The 20725-nt window shown below is 38.4% G+C and overlaps 3 protein-coding genes across 6 annotated transcripts; 1 reads left to right on the top strand and 2 right to left on the bottom strand.

The window, feature by feature from the left end:
* Nucleotides 1-266: 266 nt before the first annotated feature.
* toporsa (topoisomerase I binding, arginine/serine-rich a) lies at nucleotides 267-4653 on the bottom strand. 3 transcript variants are annotated; one of them, XM_028017809.1, is made up of 2 exons: nucleotides 4529-4653; nucleotides 267-3105 (listed from the first exon to the last, which is right to left on the bottom strand). In XM_028017809.1, the coding sequence occupies exons 1-2, from the start codon at nucleotides 4553-4555 to the stop codon at nucleotides 730-732; spliced, it is 2403 nt and encodes an 800-aa protein (XP_027873610.1). In that variant the 5' UTR covers nucleotides 4556-4653; the 3' UTR covers nucleotides 267-729. The 3 variants fall into 3 exon arrangements, with proteins under 3 accessions (XP_027873610.1, XP_027873611.1, XP_027873612.1); XM_028017810.1 differs by having other exon boundaries at nucleotides 4485-4633; XM_028017811.1 differs by lacking the exon at nucleotides 4529-4653 and adding an exon at nucleotides 4215-4475.
* Nucleotides 4654-5643: 990 nt separating this feature from the next.
* ndufb6 (NADH:ubiquinone oxidoreductase subunit B) lies at nucleotides 5644-8104 on the bottom strand. Its single transcript, XM_028016186.1, has 4 exons — nucleotides 7836-8104; nucleotides 6592-6684; nucleotides 5945-5989; nucleotides 5644-5803 (listed from the first exon to the last, which is right to left on the bottom strand). Exons 1-4 carry the CDS (start codon nucleotides 8019-8021, stop codon nucleotides 5738-5740), a joined length of 390 nt encoding a protein of 129 aa, XP_027871987.1. The 5' UTR covers nucleotides 8022-8104; the 3' UTR covers nucleotides 5644-5737.
* A 971-nt stretch (nucleotides 8105-9075) lies between these two features.
* On the top strand, nucleotides 9076-19364 carry LOC114144361 (PRELI domain-containing protein 1, mitochondrial-like). 2 transcript variants are annotated; one of them, XM_028017097.1, is made up of 7 exons: nucleotides 9076-9229; nucleotides 10084-10290; nucleotides 11639-11864; nucleotides 12003-12116; nucleotides 13263-13341; nucleotides 15003-15028; nucleotides 18187-19364. In XM_028017097.1, the coding sequence occupies exons 2-7, from the start codon at nucleotides 10199-10201 to the stop codon at nucleotides 18220-18222; spliced, it is 573 nt and encodes a 190-aa protein (XP_027872898.1). In that variant the 5' UTR covers nucleotides 9076-9229; nucleotides 10084-10198; the 3' UTR covers nucleotides 18223-19364. The 2 variants fall into 2 exon arrangements, with proteins under 2 accessions (XP_027872898.1, XP_027872897.1); XM_028017096.1 differs by lacking the exon at nucleotides 15003-15028.
* Nucleotides 19365-20725: the final 1361 nt, after the last annotated feature.

Raw genomic sequence — 20725 nt, 5'->3', positions numbered from 1 at the left:
TTATTTACTCTTTTTAAATCAAGTGCCAGTAGGTGTGGCAGATGTATATTTATCCTGCTTCTGACAGATGCATAATGATTTAAATATGTTAATCTTTTGGGAAAGTCTCCTGAGTTTACTATTTGTTGAAACATAGTGCAAAAAAATAGTAAGTGCATAATGAATCCATATTATGCACTTACTTGCTCATTATTAACATCACCAGTAAACATCATCCACGGTAACTCATTTGAATTAATTCTTAAATTAAACTTGATACAAAAAAGTCCTTTTTTAAATCACGGTGCCATTTTAATGGTAACAACTGAATTATTGGCAGTTAAAAGTAGATCTGTGCCATAATTATAACAGAAGGGCTTAAAATCCCTGAATATACAGAAACCTCTGCACATTGCAATATTTTAACAAAATATCAGCTCACACTTGTAAAATATACAATTTAAAAATATTTACCCCTCTACCTTGTTTGCATTGTCATGTAAAACAGCCTTTAATAACACTTTACATCATGGTGGGTATACCAGACAGTTTTGATACAAAATGTCATTAAAGATCATTTGTTTTGAACTGTAAAACATCCATTGTTTGTCAGACATATGTCAGTGATATATGGAATTAACTGTGAAAAAACAGAGTAACAATAAAAAAATAAAATAGCTGGACACCTGATAGTTTAAAGACTGTTCTGATGCAAAATACTTGTGGCAAGCTCTTGTGACATTTAATCCATCAATGTGATTGTGAAGCTTGGTCCACTGTGGCAGGGTTTTCTCCGTCATCAGCAGCATAATCGATGAAAGTATTTTCAGTAGTTCTTCTGACAGGGATGATGCTGTGATTGGCAAAAGACTCATTGTCGCTTTCAATTGTAATGACATTCGGTGAGGACTTTGCTTTGCGCTCGGAACTCTTGCTTTTTTTACTTTTCTTCTTGTGCTTCTTCTTCTTCTTATGGTGGTGCTTGTGTCGCTCATCGATGACCTCTGTGCTCCCACTCCTGCTTCTCTTCCTTGACCTCTCTTTGGATCTTTTATGGTGCTTCTCTTTGCTTTTCTTCTTGTGTTTTGTCAACGGCATGGAGTCACTTTGGCCACTTTGGGTGTTCTTGGATGGTTCTGCCAAATGTTTAGCTTTATATTTCCTTTTGCCGCCAGGCTTGTCATTATGAGATTTCCTTTCCGGCGAAGAGGAGGAGCTGCTGGAAAACGCTCTGGATCGAGACCGCCTTCTGTCTCGTCGGTGAGGTGAGTCCCTGCTGCGGCTCCTGGATTTAGAGCGCGAGTACTTGTGGCTGCTGTAATAGTAGGACCGTCTCTGTGTGTAGTGAGTTATGCTACCATTCCTCTCTCGTCTGTAATGGGTGTATGACTGGTAGCTGTGGTCGCTGTCCCTCCTTGCATGCATTCCATCACTTTTTGAGAAGTTTCCACGACGGGCATGAGAACTGAAAGTGCTTTGAGAAACTGCTGGACTTTTGCTAGAGTACTTGCACCCTCTGCTCTTTGAGTGCCTCTTCTTTCTCTTGTGGTCTCTCTCCTTTGATTTATGCCCCTCAATAGACCTTTCCCTACTGTCAAACCTTCTATCTGTTCTTCTACCAGTATTGTATGTGTTTGAGCTAAGTCTTTCTTTAGAGGAGGACTGATGATGGTGGTCTGTTTGGCCATTTTTAGTTTCTCCAGCTTTACTGGAATCACTACTGTGTGAATTTGCAGGACTACAGCTGGTGAAACGGATGTGTTGCGACTGAAGAGGAGCCTCTTGGTTCTCCTCAACAGAAGAACCATCAGAGTCAGAAGACAGATGAACCAGCTCTGGAGTCCTTTCTGTTGTAGGCTTAACATATCCCACAATAAAACAGTCATCACCGTCAGAAGATGCACAGTCTTCATTGGTGCCGTCTGCATGAGCAATATCCGTTGGGCTATAAGATCTAATTTGTGGTGGCGAAGCACCAAACGTTTGCTGTTCGTCTTCTGAGCTGCTTTCTGAATCCAAGTCCAGGACTGTCTGAAGGTCTTGCCTGCTGGGCTCTGTTGTTGTTGAATACGAAGGCCCCGGCGTCTCATCGTCCCACAAAGACTGACTCAGAGCAGATGCCGAGTTCCCAGGAGGTTCCATCTCTGCAGAGTTTTCCTCGTCCTCTGAAATGGCGATTACAGAGGAGTTGGAGCTGCTGTGCTCATTGGAGGAGGGTGCATGGCAATCATAAACGGCATGTTGGTCGTAGGCCTCCATATTGAAGGGGGACTTTGCAAAATTGATGAACTCGTGCAGAAAGTGTTCAGTCCGACCCTGCAGGAAAGGTCTGAGCTCTTCCTGGATGGCCCCTTCCTCCATATCGTAGCGTGTAATGCGTGACATGATGATATGCTGAACTATGTTGACTAAAGAGCCGTGGGCTCCGTACAGCACCATCAGTTCTCTTTTTAGCCACGGGATGAGTCTGTGTAGGCAGGCAGGATTTCTTCTATAAAATTCAGCGGATGTGTCTCTGGAGCGCCCGCCGTCTCTCACATTCCTCACCCTCACCCCCCTTCTGTACAGCTCCCTTCTGAAGTTGATCATCTCCTGCTCCCTGACATTGTTCACGGCTCTGCCTTCATTTGCAGCTCTCCTCTTAGCCGCCAACCTCATCATCATGCGGCGAATGTATCGATCCTGTCTCTGCTGGGGTAAATTTGAGGAAGCTTCAAACATTACCCCGTTATCTGGAGGCGGAGAGGTTCTTCTCATCTGTCGATGAACTCCAGTGAGAGTCGTTCGGTATCGAAACCGAACTCCTTCGAAATAACCAAATGAGGAATTTTCCACCTGCTGTTTCAGTTCATATTTTTGAAAGTCCTCATCTGATTTTATGCTGTGATAGATTGACCTAAACGGCTGTTTGCACAGTGGGCACTCAGGTTTGTTCTTCGACCACTCCAGAATACAGCGGAAGCAGAATTTATGGAGGCAGCGGTCCAAGTAAGACATATTATGAAATACGTCCAAACAGATGGGGCACTTGGAGTCTGGAGACACCTCTGCAGACATCGCCTTAGAGGTGTTATGCCTCCCACCCTTTGGGCTGTGCTGTAGGGCAACCTTGATTGCTGACATGATCTGATGAGGAAAAAGGAAAGTTAACCATTTTGAGAAATTAATAAATAAAATAAAAAAAACTGTCATGAAACAATTTCACAAAATTACTACAGCCCTATTTTTTTTAAGTTTCTTGAAGATTTGCATGACAAAATGAAGACAACTTAGTTGGTGTTTCTGGGTGACTTTTTACTTTAACATCTTAATGACCTTTGAACAAACATTCAAAAATATTTTAGCAGCAGAGAAAGCCTGAGTGAATGATCAATTTCAGTACAGTATTTCACATCCAAGCAGTTACATTTACATTAGCATGATATTGTGTTGCCGTAACAAAAAAACTTAAATTTGATGTTTTATCTTAGTATGCTTCATTTACTACTGCTTCCTTTTGTTGAATGTTCTGACGCCAATTTTGGTCATCTTGGAAAAGGTGAAAAGTAATGATCCATTCTCCAACCAAGATATTGCTGGTTGAAGAAACGTCCGGTAGGTAGATAGTATTTTTGGAGCCACATCACCAACACCCAACCATAGACTTAGAGTAGATTTTATAAAGTTACTTTACATTATCTGACAAACTACAACAGAATGACAATAAAGTTATGGTGCATGGAATATTCCCTGAATATGTAACATTCCAATTAAGATATTCACTGTTTATAAAAGGTTATTTTTCTTTATTTTGACACCTAATAATACAAATAAAGTTGCTGTTCTTTCATTTAATATATATATTTAAATAGTGGGCATTTATAAAAAAAGAGAACATTCTTTTTTTAGAGGGTCGTGTAGCTTTTGAGACTAAAACTTTAGCAAATCGGCCAGCATCCTTTAAAATATCCACAATAAGTTGCGAATATTAAAGCTTTTTAAAGCTGTAGCAAGCCCTTCAGATGTGGAAGAAATACTGTACATATATTTTTGATCAACAGCATTGGGTTCACACACGATCAAGTGCCGTTTTATAGTGTTTACATGAAATCCTAAATGATACTGCACTGTTAAAGAAAGGCCTATGTCACTGGAACTGGATTTATACGAGAAAAAAAGCAAACTAACTGAAAACTTTAGTAGCTCAAAATTAATTTATTCCGTTTAATACTCAAACAATTTTAAAACCACTTTACCTTAACAAGGTGTGGTAAGGACGATCATGATTCCTTCTAAGTGTAAGAAACCATAAAGAATTACAGGCACTAAAATCGCTAACCCCGGAGTTAGTGTGTACTCTTCTCTTGAAAACACATTTATATTACTGGGAGGGAGAACTAACTGGAAACTGTCATTTATGGATCAACTCGGTTAAAGTTAGCAGACCAGCTAAATTTAGCTACGAAGGCTAGCAGCACTAGAGCTGGTTAGTTAGTCGGCTTTAGGAAAAGTTGTTTAGCATGTACTTGTTACTCTGTTGAACACGTATATGGTCGAAAACTAACTATACCTTCTCTCCTTGATGAAACTCGCTCATTCCAAGACAAATTTATCGTTAAACATTTCCTTCCTCACATTTCATAAGGCAGGCTTGACAACGGGAAGACCTGTGCACAACTTCCGCCTTTCAAAATAAAACATAGTCCGTTGGCAATGTCTTTTTAAGTTCTGTTAAGCAGAGCATAGAATTTTGAACAAAGCCTTTTTCCAAAACCACAGATCTATTTGTGGATTATTTTTTACTTTGCACACAAAATTTTTTGTCTATAACCTAAAGAACGCTAAACCTACAGGAAAACATGCGGTGAGGATCCTTCAATAAAAGAAAATCCTGCAAGTGAGGAATGGATCATAACCAAAGGGTGAGGGTATGTTAAAATTTTTTAAACAAAACCTTTAGGAGTTTGTGACAAACTAGGACCTGGATTATCACTTTGCCTGCTGCTGGCAGAAAGCTAACTCCAGAATGCACATTATTGATAGATTTGCTCTCCCGACTTGAATCCCATTGAAGACTTGCGAGGGTCAGCTGAAGATTCATTCCAAAAGACCATCAAATTTGAAGCAGCTTGAGCCTACAGGCTGTTATCCAACAAAAATAAAAACACAAAATGACTGATAGCGTCAAGGGTTTTATTAAATTAATTAGTTTCTGTGTTCAAAGCAAAACACAACTCTCATTTATAAATCTAGAATGCTTAAAAGGGTGTTTGAATTTTTTTGGGGAAAAAATAAATATTTTAAAATAAAATTTTGTCCTCAACTATGTTCAAAGCATGACTTCAAACATGCCCTGATTTAGATTGCATCTAATCAACAAAGAAAAAGCAGCTACGACTTTATCTATACAAGTTATTTCATGAGCGTTTCCATCTGAATTTCATAAACCAGTTTGTTTTCCTAAAGTTTATGCTGCAGATATTCATGTTGCCGTATGGCTTCATCACTGAGAATAACATCCAATCCCCCAAACACGTTTTCAAAATTCACATCCCCAATTGTTTCCGTACCTTATCTTGGTGATTTTTATGAATTAAGACAACTGCTGTTTGGCAGATGAGCAACCAGTAAATCAGAGATCAGCAAATATTTCTGGTTAAAAGAATTTCTCTACAAACATTAGAGCCATGTTCTTGTGCATAAAGTACACCGTTTATTTTTGTAATATATAGTTTTTTTTACAACAGAAACTCAAGAAAATTAATGAAATATTTCAGGTTCAGTGATGGCCATGTGTTTCAGGGAGACCAGGAAGAACTTCACCCGTCTCAACAATGGTGTCACCCTGAAAACAAAAAAACAATTTAGAGAGCAGGTCTATGACATTAAAGTTGACTAAAGAAAGGTACAAACCTTTATCATTACATAAAAATAAAAGTAACAGAGTCAGAATTTTTTTATAAAGAAAAAAAGAAATCACACTCACAGGGAAAAGCTTGGGTTTTATTTCCACGATGCCGTAAGGTCTTTGCTGTGAAGAAAAATGACACCATTGTTTAGTCTCTCCTGATCAAATAAGCTTTAATTCACTTATTGGTAACAATTATTTTCTAACTATCAAGGGCAAGAAATACAGCCTGACAGTTCCTTTGTTACAATTACATTTAATTATCTGCTTGTCTCTTTTTGTGTCTCAGAGCATCTGCTTTGATCCTAATCTGTCTCTGCACTTTAATTTGCAACAGAGGCTTCATTCTGACAGCCTTACATCACTAATATCAGATTTGCACCACTCTTGATTATTTTTGTTAGTAATTTTTGGTATTTGTAGATTTCCAGTGACACAAAAAAAGAAAGCTCTGTAACTTTGGACTGCCTTAGACAAATAATTGCTTTACTTCGCTCAGGTCAGACCCTACATTTTAATTGAATTCTTCCTATGAAAACCTACATTTAAAAAAAAGAAAAATCAGAAAAGTTTAACTTTGAAGCTATATTTTCTTTCTTTGTCTGACTGCAACAATATGGGTTTGTTTCAATATACTGATATGAGTATTTCTTCCCTAACTGTATGTCTAATTAAAAAAAAACAACAAAAATAAACACAAAATGTCACCATTTCTGTGAACTTACAGCTGCGTGGTATTTCACATAGTAGTGGGCAAGCCAGGCAGGTATCAGCAGCCGTGTTACTGTGAAAACACCACCTTTGTACACCTGGTAGGTCTGCAAATACAGAAATGGATCAGCATTAAATAAATAAACTTAAAAAAAAGATTTAAAAAAGGTAGATAATTTCAAGACATTTTAGTTAACAAATAATGACCATTTTTTCTCAACTCGAGGATTAAACTGGCCAGTAAGGCTGCAAAGGTATTTGAGTGCAGTCATTAAATGGTTACATGGAACATATTGAATAGCATCTTCATAACAAATACCTTGTGAAGACTTAAAGACTTTTAGTTGAAATATAAATTTAAAAAATCAAATGAAGGTTGATACAACAACAGCAGATATTTAATGATTGTGGTGCTAAGCCGTTCAGTGATTTATAAACTAACAGCAGTATTTTAAAGTGTATTCTTTGAGCTACAGGGAGCCAGTGTAGGAACTTTAAAGTGAGTCGTCCAAACTTCAACTTCCCCACTGACTCCATGATATTTTGTCCCAGGATTTACTGAGTAAATAAACATGCTACAAGTCTCCAGAACCACAAAAATGGGGTTCTGGACACTTGCATATTTGAAATGCTGAAAATAAGCATATTTTCAGCTTATGCTTAATTCTTCTTCTACAACGGATTCTCCAATGTTCAACAGGCTGAAAAAGTTTAAGACTGCACTTATCATTAAAAGTGTGATGTGTTGACTTTGGATAAACTTATTGCAGCATTGTTTTTAATTTAACCATTCAAAATGTTCCTGTGTCATTTTGATTTACGAACTTAACAGAGAAGTTAGATTTACAAAATTAGCAGAGAAGACTCAATCATTTTAACCGTCAGAGTAGCTTTATCTACACAGGTCTGATGATTTACTTCTACATACATTTTACTCTGTTTGCTGGTGAACTTCAATCAAAGAATACATTTTCTGGGTACTGCAAATACAGTAATTACAATTGCTCAAACTGTGATCTGAAATTTAACTAAACTGATAAACTACAGAAGATGTAGCAATTGGTATTGCACTGTAAAATATGCAAACAATGGCCTATATACAGACCACTGTTTTAATTAGATACTTTAAGCCTAACTAAATAATTTTCGCACCATAATATCATTGTAAGTTTAATGAAGCGCACATTTATCTTAATACAGCTGTATCTCGGTTCAGATCGCATTTAATATAACGTGTTGTTGTGTTTTCATGACTCACGTAAAGCCTCCACAGGCTCTTCGGCTCCAGAAACCCGGCCCAGAACTTAGCGACAGGCCCGAGAGGTTTGGGCTGCAGCACTGGCTCCCTGTGACTGAGCTCCTGGTCCTTTAGCCACTGCCTCCGGAGCTTCACTAGCTGCTGGAAGCGCAGCTTCTCGTCTGGTGGGTAGCCAGACATTATCATGCTTGAACGTTCAACCTCGACAGACCTACAATGACACCATGGAGGACACTTCCCTTAGCAGACAAGAGTAGCCGGAAATGCTACAAGAAGACAATTTAAGAGTTTGACTAATCTGAGAGTGACATCTACTGGACAACAATAGGAAGGAAACCGGTTGAGGGATACAGGCTGGGAAAAGGGAGAGAAAAGCTTTTGCGAGGTGGGGTTTATATGTCCCTGGTTTTCTCCTAAATACACCAAAATTAAATTAAAAAAAATAATAAAATCTTAACAATACTTTACAAGTAAATGCTGCATGAATTATTCGTCTTTAGCTGAAGCTTTTTGGAACTGCTTTGCTGTTTTTATATTATTAATTTTAGCCGCTAGAAGGCGCCAGAAGCAAAATTCTGACAAAAACAAAGAATAATATTCCTTATTTTAACGGAACCTACCTTAAACTCGGGATTTTTTTCAAGTAATACGTGGAATATTTTATTAGGAAGTTAATTTCAAGAGACATACGTGACGTTAAACGGTTCTCTGCATCACACATTCATTTCTATGTGTGTGAAGGACACCTCACTACTTGTTCTTTTTTTTTTCATTTTTGTTGTTATTGTTTGTGTATCTGGGTGTATTTTATTTGCCTGTCACTTGCTGCATAAACGGGATTATTCTATTCTATTCTATTCAAATTGGCATGCTAATAGCTGAAATAGTGAACATTTCCCCCTTTTAGATCAGTTAAGATGATTACAATTCTTTATATTTGCTAAATGAGAGAATAATTTGACAGAGAATTGCCTGGAGAAGTATTTTCTTCATTTTCTCCACATCCAGAAAATTACACGTTGTCAGTATTTGGTAGATCTTCCATTCGAACCGTATGACTTCGTTTTAGGCATCGTTTAATAAGCTTCTCCCAGTAGTTTGCTACAATATTCTGTTCGTAATTTTATAAATAGTTAGGTTAAAAGGGACCCATAGCTTTCCACCAGCTATAATTGATCAAAATAAAATAAAAATAAACATACAAAAAGAGGGATTCTTTTACTTTGAAAGTAGTCGGAAATAGTCATATGACGTCCGTCCTCGCTGTTACTTTTAGCATCATGTCTTTAATTAGCTAACGCTTGTTTATTTTTGGGATTGAAGCTCAATAAAAAAAAAAAAACACCACACAATTTGCAAATGTTTCTCGACTTAGATTTTAACACTTTATAAAGGTAAGAGACGTTTAAAACGCATGTTTTCGTCGGGTCGCTGTTAAGGCTAGCCATTCTGTGTAATTAACCTTGGTGCGGTTTTGTTAGGATGGTTTAATTATCATTAAACAGCTACAAGTAAAACGTTAGATGACAACAGAACTTTTAAATTACTGTGAATGTTAGTCATAGGTCTAAGCTTAGTTTCTGGTCAATTAAATACGTTTGTTTTTAGAAGCAGCTAGCGCTGTCATGTGAGCTAAGCGATAACAGTGAAAATCTGTCCTGACCTGTATTGTATAAGCTTGAATTTCGACTTACATGTGGTAACAATGAAGAAAATAATATCACGTTAATACCATTAAAACGGTTCCCATAGTTTTCTTAGAATAGATAAAGAAGTCAAATAGGTTTATTAAAACTAATAGTCACAACACAGACGATGGCATACAGGTGCATCTCAATAAATTAGTCTATTATTTAAATAAATATTCCTGTTAACTATGATGATTTTCTGCGTACACCCAATGAAAACATACCATTTAAGATTAGAAGATTACATCAGACCAATGAACACCATTTATTAGACATAAATATGGGCTTAATGAGCATTATGTCCGAGACTTACTTAAAGGTTTTTATTTTCAAAAGGTAATTTTACAAACAAGCCACATTGCAAGGCATATTCTAATTTCCTCAGATGTGCTAAAGCTTGGAGATAGTTGTAGAGAGTAATGTTTACATGTGTTGCTTAGGATGCATTTTGTGTTTCACTTTAAAGGTTTTTAATTATATGGACAAATTAGTCTGAGATAAAGTGAATCTAATGTGTCTTTATTTCTCTCATGGATTTTTTTTTTCTTTTCTTTTTTCAGGACAATCCCAGTCTTTGGATGGAGTCATTTTCCAGCATCTCGCTATTTTCTATAATCATACAAAGGGTCCTCAGGTTTCAGGATTCAGGTCATAGTGCAACAAAGTTGCAGAAGAATGGTCAAATATTTTTGTAGCTCCACAGACATAAAGAGCACATGGGACCATGTTGTCTCTGCCTTTTGGCAGAGATACCCTAATCCTTTCAGGTAGTGAAACTCTTTTCATTGTCTCTATTATATCAAGCCATATTGTTGAAACATATTTGGAGGATATGAAAAGTGAAAAAGGGATTTTTGTGATGAGTGGTAATGTGACCCAAATGTTATGTTTTACATAAAAATAAAGCTTTGTTACTGCTAACTTGTTAGAATGCATTTAGGTCGGACTAAAATATCCACTCTCGGTAGCTGTTTTATTATAATAAACAGCCTTTAGAGAATTTGCAACAGATGGCGCCTTTGTGTCTAAAATAAATGCACAGCATTTTTAAAAATATCATTAAAATGTGCAAAAGGTGTCTGGCGGTTATAATAAATGATGAGGCAAATTCTAAATGAATCAATAAAAGCACCTTCCAAAGACCATTTTTAATATGCAACACATGACACTGAATGTGCATTGCTCTGAAAGAGCAAGACGACCTCAATCATGATTAGAACAGAGAACTGAAAAACGTCACCAGGGAAGTAAAACTAGGCTCAGTCTGTTCAAGTTCTCTGGAGGGTAATCTGCTTCTTATCTCCGGCTGCCCCGGCCCGTTCTTTTTACAATGAGAACATTAAGAGTTTTGCAACACGTTGCAAACACTGATCTGCGATCTTGAGACTAGAAATAAAATTAATATAAGAACAGTGAAATGAGCTCAGTGATGACTGTAAAAAAAAACACACACACACAAAATCTAGACAAAAGGTTTTCAACCTGAATTAACAAAATTATTTGATGTCAGACTCAGGAACATTTATTAAAAGTCTAGTTGTTGAGTTGGTTAAATGAAGACCAAACATAAACAAATAAATTAACGTAAATACAAAGTCAATCAATGTCAAAGCCACTCTCTTGACTCATTTAGCTCTCAGCCAAAACTGCAAAAGTTAATTTCAATCAATAAGATAAAATACATTTGTGTCATTTGTTGTGGCTGTTTGGGAACTTTGCAATTATCTTTAAAAGAAACATTGGTCCTATTACTGGGCCTTAGGAGACCCTCAGATGAAAATTTTAGCATATAGAAATCTATTTTCTCCACAGCAATGTCAGATGTTTTTTTTTAGTTAAAAACAAATACACATGGATCATATTGTTTAGTATGTCAAAGATCACATAGATGATTCTATAAAGGATATTCTTTTTTATATGTTAGTGAAATGCTTTGACAAAGAAACAGAACTGTAGTCTCTGTTTTCTGACTTTGTTTATCAGTAAAGGGATTAGCTTAACGTGATAACAAAGCCTTCATGAAATCCTTCACCACCACTGTTTATACACAATACAAAGTCTCAAAGGTATAAAAATACTGAGCACCCAGTGCTAACGTGACTCTATGTCTCCCAGCACCCATGTTCTCACTGAGGACGTTGTGTACCGGGAGGTGACCACGGACCACCGGCTCCTCTCCAGACGCCTGCTGATGAAGACCAATCGGCTGCCTCGCTGGGCAGAGCGGTTCTTCCCTTCCGGCATGTCTCGCTACGTCTACATCCTGGAGGACTCCATTCTGGACCCGGTCAACAGAAGCTTGACCACCTACACGTGGAACCTAAATCACACGACTCTCATGGTGAGGCCTCATTCTCTGTGAAAAGCAAAAGGAAAACAGGAAAATATCCTGTTACATGTAAAACATTTTAGCTTAGAATCTAGTATTAGCGAATTTTTGTTCTAATGAGTGGGCACACTTTTCTCTCTCCTGGTTCAGTCTGTGGAGGAGCGTTGTGTTTTCTTAGATTCAGCAGAGCAGCCATCAACCACACAGCTAAAACGGGAAGCATGGATATCTTCAAGCATTTTTGGCTTCTCCAAACCCATTCAGGTACATTTACTTGCAGTTTACTTCCATAAGCTCACCTGTGCAAACCTTTGGATTGCTTTATAGACGTCCCTTTTAAACGCTCGTTTCTTGTGACGTGCAGACATTTTGAGTTCTGCCAAGGTGTTTAGAAGTAGCCAAGAGGCTGATTGTATGTTTGGAGAAGCTGCAGAACTCCACTACTTAGGGGGGAGAATCAGTGGACAGGACAGCTGTTAAGCAAATAGAATTTTATTGTTGAATAGAAGTCTGGAAATCTCATTTGCAGTTTGAGTTTGTAACATGAGAAAGTATTAAAAAGTTTAAGGGGGCACGAGTACCATTCCTAGTCACTGTTTGTAATTTAGTTCACCTGTCAACGGGAGTTTATTCATTTTCAAATGTTTAATCATTTGATCTATTACTTTAAGGGTGTTGTAGAGAACATTTCAATTCAAAGTACTTTGCAGGATGAAAACATAAAACAGAAATATACTGCATCGACATGAAGGAAAGTGATGAAAAGTCTGAAGACTGAAATTAATGATGTTTGTATTGGTATAATAAATGTAAGAGTCAAAGGCAACTCTAATAAGCAGATGGGGTTTTAGCTTCGATCTAAAGGAAGTCAGTGTTCCAGCAGTTTTTCAGTTTTCTGGATGTTTTTTCCAGATTAGTGCAGCATAAAAACTGAATGCTTCTTCTCCATATTGCAGAGTATTTTAAAATCATAGATCTGGAGCGTTGATGTGACAACAACATGGCTTCAATGTATTTTGGTGCTAAGCCATTCAGTGATTGCTAAACCAAATATCTTCATGTGTGTTCTCTGGGTCACAAGGAGCCAGTGAAAGAACGTTGGGCCTGGGTGATGTGCTTTATGTTCCTGGTTTTAGTGAGAACGCGAGCAGCAGGAGCGCTCTGGATCAGCTGCAGTTGGATGACACTTCAGATAGACCTTTGAGGACACTGTTGCAGTAATCCAACTAAAGATAAATGCAAGATCTTGTTGGGATATTAGACCTTCAATCTAAGCAGTACTAAAACCATTAACTGTAATTAAAATCATAATATTCCAGACTTTATTAAACATCTCCAGTCAGACAGAGACACATAGGAGTGTACTTCTGTTGTCATTAAATTACCATTTCCTGTTGTGTACTTTCCCAGGAGTTTGGATTGGCCCGCTTCAAGAGCAACCAGGTGAAGGCCATGAAGGGGCTGGAATACGCTCTGTCCAATCTGCAGGGTATGTATGCTACGTTTGAGCTTCAGATGAGGGCAAGGTGAAGTGTAACGTCTTATTAATATGTAATATGTTTAAATAACAAAAGATTTGAGAAACTTCTCCTGTTGTTCCTGCTCCGGCAAAAGTATAAAGTTTGGAGGTCTGACATAAAGACAAAGTCACTTTTGAGAAAGAAAACCATAAACCGTTCAGTTAGAAACAAATGTAATCTGCTATTAACAGATAGCTGCTTGTTTTGATCTGTCACAGTTAGGCCTGTCACGATAACAAGTTTTGCTGAGTGATTAATTGTCTCAAAAATTATTGCGATAAACGATAATATTGTTTGAAGACATTTTTACACTGATTTAATGGAAATGACGTAATAATGCATGCGATTTCCTGCCAAAGATAGATACACTTTACTTTCAAAAGAACATTTAACACTGGAACTGATAAACAAATAAACAAAACAACCAAAAACAAAATGTATTCTCAGTCTCCATTGATAAAAAAGTTTACTTGAATAAAAACTAAACAACATAAAGCCAAAGTGGAAATAAATACTGCATTCAACCAAAAGAGGGCAGATTATGAAGTCTATATACTATATTGCCCTTCAGTAATAATTAGATTTAAATAGAGAAGATGGGCACATCGACTACCTGATGCAATAGTTCACACTACATGATTTTTTGCTCCTATTTTTCCCCTTACAACAATCTTAAAACGTTGGTTGTTCTAAGATTGTGACTTGGGATTTCGTCATCCTGTAGTGTGTGGTGTGTTAAGGTAGGTCGTCATGGGCTCCGATCTAAATCAGGAGTTTTCCCAGACTGGGAGCGTTAACTCCACCTGTTCAATGTGACAGGCAGCCAATCAGAAAGCACAGATTCCCTCCTGGCTTTCTGAGGGGAAATTACAGAGGGGAATCCCAAACAGCTGATACAGCAACCTGAAGTCCAGCAACATTGGAGATGATATGTGGAAACAACATTAATGTTTATTCAACATGAAAAGAATACAGAAATGACAAGGGGACAAGTTGGAGCGAAATTGCTGCTGCAGTTGATAAACCTGGTAACTTTTCAGCTGTTCTTCGTTAACGTGACGTAAATAGGTTCTAATGATTTTCATTCAGTCAGGACTGACACTAGCCACATGCATTGCAGGTAGATTGTAGTAAAGCATTGATTAATGCCTGGTTTTAAAATTAGTTAACTGGACTTGTAGCCATTATTTTGTGCCCATTGTTGGACACCACACGGCAGGAACGAACCGATAGAACCTTTTATACCTAGGATTTCTGTCGACTAATGTGTGATCTGTCAGGTTTTGAAAATGGGCCGACAATCGGCCGACGTCGTGTGCGCTGGGCTTTACACTAAGGAAATGAGGAAGGGGGTGTCCGTGGAGAGCACCGGAGTTGAGCCTTTTTTCATTCAGTGTCATCAACAGAAAGAGAAAAAGGCCGGAAGAGACGATAATGCCGATAATTAAAATGACGCCGATAGTTTTAATTTATCATTTATCGCGACAGGCCTAGTCACAGTGTAGCTTCTTGCTGGTAGTCCTGTGCTCCAAACTGCGTTGTGCTGATGCAGCAGCGTACTGTTGTCTAAAAGGGCGTTCTCCCATTGTTGTGATTCTGTTTTATTGCCCCATTGTTGATGGCTCTGCAGGACTGGGCATCAGGCTGACCGTTGGGGTGAGTATGTTGGGTGGGTGGTGGGGTGGCATCAATTTGACACTCTTGGCCTCTGCCCATGGTTGTCACATGAGCCTGCAACAATAGATAGAGTAGTGGAGGTACCGACACCCCCATTCTTCTGGGAAAATTTTACCAGTTAGAGCAACAATGTCTTTATGTGGTCCTCAAAACACCAATAAAATGGCTGTTTTGATGCAGCATGGATAACCTAGCATTACTTCCAGCAGTTGCAATTTGTGAAAAATTGCCTGCATGCATTATTATGTATAATTCATTTTTGTTTGTCTCAAGCAAAAACTCTAGCGGCATCTAAATATTAAAATAAGCTGAAAATGCATGATATAATCAGAGCATGTGCATTGCTTCCATATCTCAGATTAAAAGGCCCAAATAAAGTCATTGTTATTTAGTACATTTTGATTTGAAGCTTGTGGTTTGTTTTTGTAGTTTTTCTGTTACTGTAGACTGTCAGTAAGTCACATAGCCTAGAAACACACCAAGTTTTGGTCCTTCTTATATATTGTAGTCATTTGGTTGTAGGGATTTTGATTCAGAGCCAAATTTGAGGGAAAGTGGTGAAGTGTTATGTGTGCAAAGGATTTCAGAAAAATTGGCATGCGGTTTTCCTAGGTCTGTTTTTCTGCTGTCATTAGCTCCACATAAAAACAGACTGCTTTTAATTTTCTGCCTTAAGCATGTAGCTGCATGTTGCATTTCTGTTTTGCTGTTGACAAACTGTCACTGCTGCCAGCAGCAGTTGTTCAAGAAGCCTGGAGGAATTTATTTCCATATGCAGAGGTTTTAACCCTTGAACTTTTTCACATTTTCTCCAAGTTGTAAAGAAGGTTGAAGCAAAGTTAGGTTATACAAATATCTCAACGTCATCCAGTAATTGGAAGATCACGGCACAACTGCACTCTAGCAACATTAGACAGTGAGCGCGCTAATCTGAGAAGCAACCATCGGTTTTGTTCATTGTAGGTCTGGACGAGCTGCAGAGTCCCACAGCGCCTGTAGAGAATATGGCAAACGTGTGAGAGAAGGTGCTTTACTCTGAAAGCTAAACTGAAAACTCTCTCCTGCATTCAACATGCATGGTGCAAAACTAAAACCCCATCCTGAATGCACACCACACTTTTCAGATTTTTTTACAGCAAAAACAAGAAAAATGTCATTTTCCTTCCAGCTCATAAGTATGCCCAAATTTGTGTTGGTGTGTTACAAAACAAGTTGTCGTCTGTGGTTGTAGTGTGACTAAATGTGAAAAGGGTCAAGAAGATGACGATTTCCTGAGGCGCCTTAGAAAACCAAACTTGTATTTTGTTCTACTCCCACTTTGCTTTCTGTCTCTTAGCAAGTCATCAAACTGCACGTTCTCAGGTGCTTGGATGTTTTGAGCTTACTAAAAATCAGGTGACAGCTGGGATATTGTGTTATATGTTTACCACATTTGAATTTTTAATTTTGAAGAAGGAAAAAAAAAAACAGAATTGGTAAAAGATTTGAGTCGGCAAGTCAAATCTCAAAGCAAACCAAAACTTTGTCAGCCTCCAGAAGCCTCATTGGTACATCTCCTTTTTTTTTTGTTCTTTTACAAAATAAGCAAAGCCTTCTTAGCATAAGTACTTTAAGAATATTGGAGTAAACTTTTCACAGTAGCTGCGATACACCGAGGCGACCTCAGAACTTTTCTACCTGCTTTTTCACTTTGCTGAAATCCGCTGCAAGGTTTGAAGAGACCGGTTCATCCCTGCTGTCCATTCTGTCTTTATTGTGCTTATTGCTCTCCCTTGAGGTTCGAAGGTTCACCGTCAGGACAGACACACACACACACACACTCAGGCACTCACACTCCATAGCCCACGGCAGTGAATCCATTGTGAGCCAGTTCAAACCAGCATACAAATGACGGTGTTCTGTTTACTTGTAGGATCTCCAAGGTCCTCTGTGCTTGTTGTTATGTCACCTATTCATCTGACATCCTTGAGTCCATAATATGGAAAACAGATGACTGGCTGTCTGGAACTCAGACAGCTCTCAAATGAACTCAGATTAAATTAAAGCCTTTAAGATATTGCCTGTTTAGAGTAAGGATACAGAGACTCATTCTCGTTTTAAACTCTTATTTTTTTGGAAATGATCTCAGGTAAGCCAATAAGTGAGAGTTAAACCCATGGTAGTAATTGCAGTTGAGCCTTGCACTCCTAGCTTGATGCCTGCAGCATCGGTAAATCTGTCGACATGCTTAGACAACGGTGCCTTTGATGCCTCCTCAGATTTTCTTAAAAACACAAAAATATTACAAGAAAGTCACCTGAAACCCCGCCTTGCAAAAGTTATTCTGTCCCTTTAACATGTTCACTTTTTTTTTTATGTGACAACCACAACAAAGGGTCGTTGGGTGGTTGTGTGAAATGCCTTAGGACAAATAAAGCTCTTTCTATTCTCATGGTCATTAGTCATGAAACACAGCAGACAGATCAGAGATAAATGTGTTGCACAAATCAAACCTACACAGCTGCCCACCTGAACGGACAGACTGGGTAAGAAAGCCTTTACTGAAGAAAATCCTGCCTTAGTGTTACAGTGGACATGTGGGAGAAGGCGATCTGGTCAGATGAGACCAAACTGAACCTTCTGGCCTACATGCAGAATGTGGCAGCATCATGCTGTGGGGATGTTTTTCAGGGATGCAGGGAAAGGAAGGCCGGTCATTTGATGGGAAGGTTAGTGGCGCTAAATATCGGACAAAGATTTCAGGCTTCCAGCAGCGTGGTCATCCAGTCTGTAGATAAAGCGTGTTCTGCTGATTGTCTGTTCTGAACAGACAATCTTTGCCAAGATTTGAAAATTGATGTTCAAGCTTAATCTTTGTGGTTGAGCTTGAACTATTTTTCAAAGAATAATGTTCAAAGCCACGTAGGCAGAATCCTAAAGACTTCACATTTACACACTACTGTTGGTCTACGATTTAAAATCCCAATTAATTATACTGTGTTCAGGTTTGTAGTTGCAACCTGGCAAAACGGAAAAAAAGATCAAGATGTATGAATACTTTTTCAACGAGTCATGCAGATGTTGAATATTCATGCCTTGGTTATTGATTTAAGGAAAGTTGATCTTCTTTCTGTCTGATCCCGCTCTGGTTCTGGTAGGAGAGGCGCCGCAACGGCTACTCCGGGACTCAGTGAGACCCCCGTCAGAAAAGGCCAAGGAGGCGGCCAAGACTCTGGCTTCAGCTGCCGCCGCTCCGCAGAAATCCCAGCAGTACGTCTGACGGCCGGGAGCGGGAGGCTCAGGGCCTAAGATGAGGGCTAACTGCGACTGACTTGGTTCTTTTCATCATGTGTGTGTTTTTTTTTTCTTTCTGTCTCAGTTATGTTAAATCTCAGGTGTTTGTATGAAAGCCGTCTGCCTTTCAGTGCTAGAAAATGTCAGTGAGCCAGGTGTTAATGCTGAGTCCAGATAACTTCACATTTTAAGTTCTCCCAGTAGAGAGAGACGATGTTGATTTTGTTTTTACTTTTTAGAGCTAATATATAGAGCTAATATATGCATCAGTAATTTGTGACATGATCATTAGAAAGCATAAAATGCCAATGCTGATACTGTCGATCACAACAGACTGGCTCTATCAGAATGAGCAACATTTTCACTGATTTACTGTAACGTATTCAGGCTGTAACTGAATGACTGCTTCTGAGGTGCAATAATGAAACTGAATCAACTTTTATTTTAAAGCTTGTTCTTAAGATCGTTCTGATTTCAGCGACTGCATTCCTTTCAAGTTTGTATTTGACTGGATTTTTATTTGTTGTTTAAGCCTTGGATAAAAGATACAATATGACGGATGTATTCCTGATTTTTTTTTTTTTTTTCTGGTCATTTTAAACAGACAAGCTCTTATAAAATAGAAAAATCTACAGCACGTCCAACTTCAGAAAGCTCTTTTGTTAAACGAGCTTCAATAGAACTTAAAAAAAAAAGGTTACATGATTGACATGCTTATTGTTTATGGGATCAGCTAACGTCTTTCTGCTGCTGCAGCAAGAAGCTCCACTTTGACCTTTAAAAGTTAATATTCCAGACTTCAGCTTCACAGCTGCACAAACCAAACAGGAAGCCCCCTAACATTTCAGCTCTTTTATCTGCCTTTTCCTGCTGCTTTGCTCAGCTGCGTGCATGAATAAGTCACAGCAACATGTTTATGTATAAAACATTTTAATTATATTACAATGAGACAACACACAATACCTTCAAGTGTTTGCTAAAATGTAGCCAGCACCAGGTACTCGTGTAGACGCGCTCATACGCACAAAACCAAAAAAAAAAAGGAACTTAATAACATCTTCTGTATGCAATTACATATCCTCTATAAAGGAACATATTTCACAGGTCTCTGGCACAGAACTCTCCCTCCCCTGCTCAGCACGCTGGTCCCCAACTGTTTCTCCATAATCCTCTGTACTAAACCCCCAGCCAGAGATCCTCCTGCTGATGCGGCTCTGGAGGGTTCTACCTCTACGTGTGAAGATGTGATGAAGGCTGAAAAAGGGCGGAAAGCTGACCTAAAGCCTAAAGGGTACTTAAAGCTATCCACGTTGTATTACAAGACACAAATTCCTAATTAATCATGGAAGGAATAAAAGTGACCATTTGTTTGGCAGGAATAATATTTCTAATGGAAGTCATTGTGTGGATTTTAAAAGCAGCAATAGATTCTGATCTCTGTTCAAGGTGTGCTGATGTTATTTTCTCTGAGCCTGTTGATGTTTCCAAGCCTACATGCTTTGCAGAAATTGCACTATACCTACGCTAATCTCTGAGCAACAGTAACGCGAAAGTAGGCATGGGCCAGTAAAGATATTCTCCCGATAAAATGTTGAGCAAAAAAAAATAAAATTACCACGGTGATAACAGAAAAATATAAAACATCCAATTGTGTTTGTCTCAAAGCAACCAGAGCTGCCCATCGCATGAGAAAAGTCTCACAGAAAGTCTGTTTCCAACCACCTGACTAGCAGGTGGGGCAGCTAGCATCGTGTTACTGTGGCTCCATCTAGCTGAAGAAAAAACTCTGGTCACTCCAAAGCCTTATTTTGGCATTTCATTTAAAGTGCCTTTCAATTACAGATGCACTGATAAATCATTAAGACATTGGAATCGACCAATTTCCACCCAATATCAATACTGTTAAAAGGACTTTTAAAAATCAATCATCCAGAGCCTCGGAACTAGCCATTCAGGATAGCATTAGGATAATATTTCTTAATGTTATTTTGGATACAGAACTACAACCTCCACCACTCACAGATTTTTGTCCTTTATGTTGCAGTTCTAAAATGTATTCATTTATTTTTATTAAATTGGGAGGCGATTCCTGACACCTGGTCAGAAAAAGCCTAATTGGTGCATTTCTACTTTAATGCTACTTTCAGTTTTTTGTGGTTTTGAAATCTGAACCTTTTAAAGCCTCAATACCAGCAACTGGCCCATGCCTACGCAGAAGCCGACATCAAAACTCATCTTTGCTTGCATGTGTTGTTTATATATGTACATTTATACATATACATTTATATTTATTCAGCTCATACAATCTCTGCTTAGAAAAGGCACATCTTTACAGGAACCTCCATACACGCCTTCCCCCTCTTAAACCTTAACCAGAATGTTGACTAACGTCCGGTCGGCTGC

Source organism: Xiphophorus couchianus, chromosome 5, assembly GCF_001444195.1.
Source record: "Xiphophorus couchianus chromosome 5, X_couchianus-1.0, whole genome shotgun sequence".
NCBI classification, from domain to species: domain Eukaryota; kingdom Metazoa; phylum Chordata; class Actinopteri; order Cyprinodontiformes; family Poeciliidae; genus Xiphophorus; species Xiphophorus couchianus.
Note: the sequence above shows the minus strand (reverse complement) of the source record. Positions and strands in the feature narration are given on the sequence as shown.

Bases quoted from the DNA above. Each gene is read 5' to 3' on its own strand.
- ndufb6 (XM_028016186.1), bottom strand. From the start codon at position 8,021: ATGATAATGTCTGGCTACCCACCAGACGAGAAGCTGCGCTTCCAGCAG. The intron at 5,990-6,591 runs GTAAGTTCACAG...TTTTCTTCACAG, and splicing joins ATGTGAAATACCACGCAGCT to CAAAGACCTTACGGCATCGT. The intron at 5,804-5,944 runs GTGAGTGTGATT...TTTTGTTTTCAG, and splicing joins TAAAACCCAAGCTTTTCCCT to GGTGACACCATTGTTGAGAC.
- toporsa (XM_028017809.1), bottom strand. From the start codon at position 4,555: ATGAGCGAGTTTCATCAAGGAGAGAAG. The intron at 3,106-4,528 runs GTATAGTTAGTT...TTTCCTCATCAG, and splicing joins AGTTTCATCAAGGAGAGAAG to ATCATGTCAGCAATCAAGGT.
- LOC114144361 (XM_028017096.1), top strand. From the start codon at position 10,199: ATGGTCAAATATTTTTGTAGCTCCACAGACATAAAGAGCACATGGGAC. The intron at 11,865-12,002 runs GTGAGGCCTCAT...CTCCTGGTTCAG, and splicing joins TAAATCACACGACTCTCATG to TCTGTGGAGGAGCGTTGTGT. The intron at 12,117-13,262 runs GTACATTTACTT...GTACTTTCCCAG, and splicing joins GCTTCTCCAAACCCATTCAG to GAGTTTGGATTGGCCCGCTT.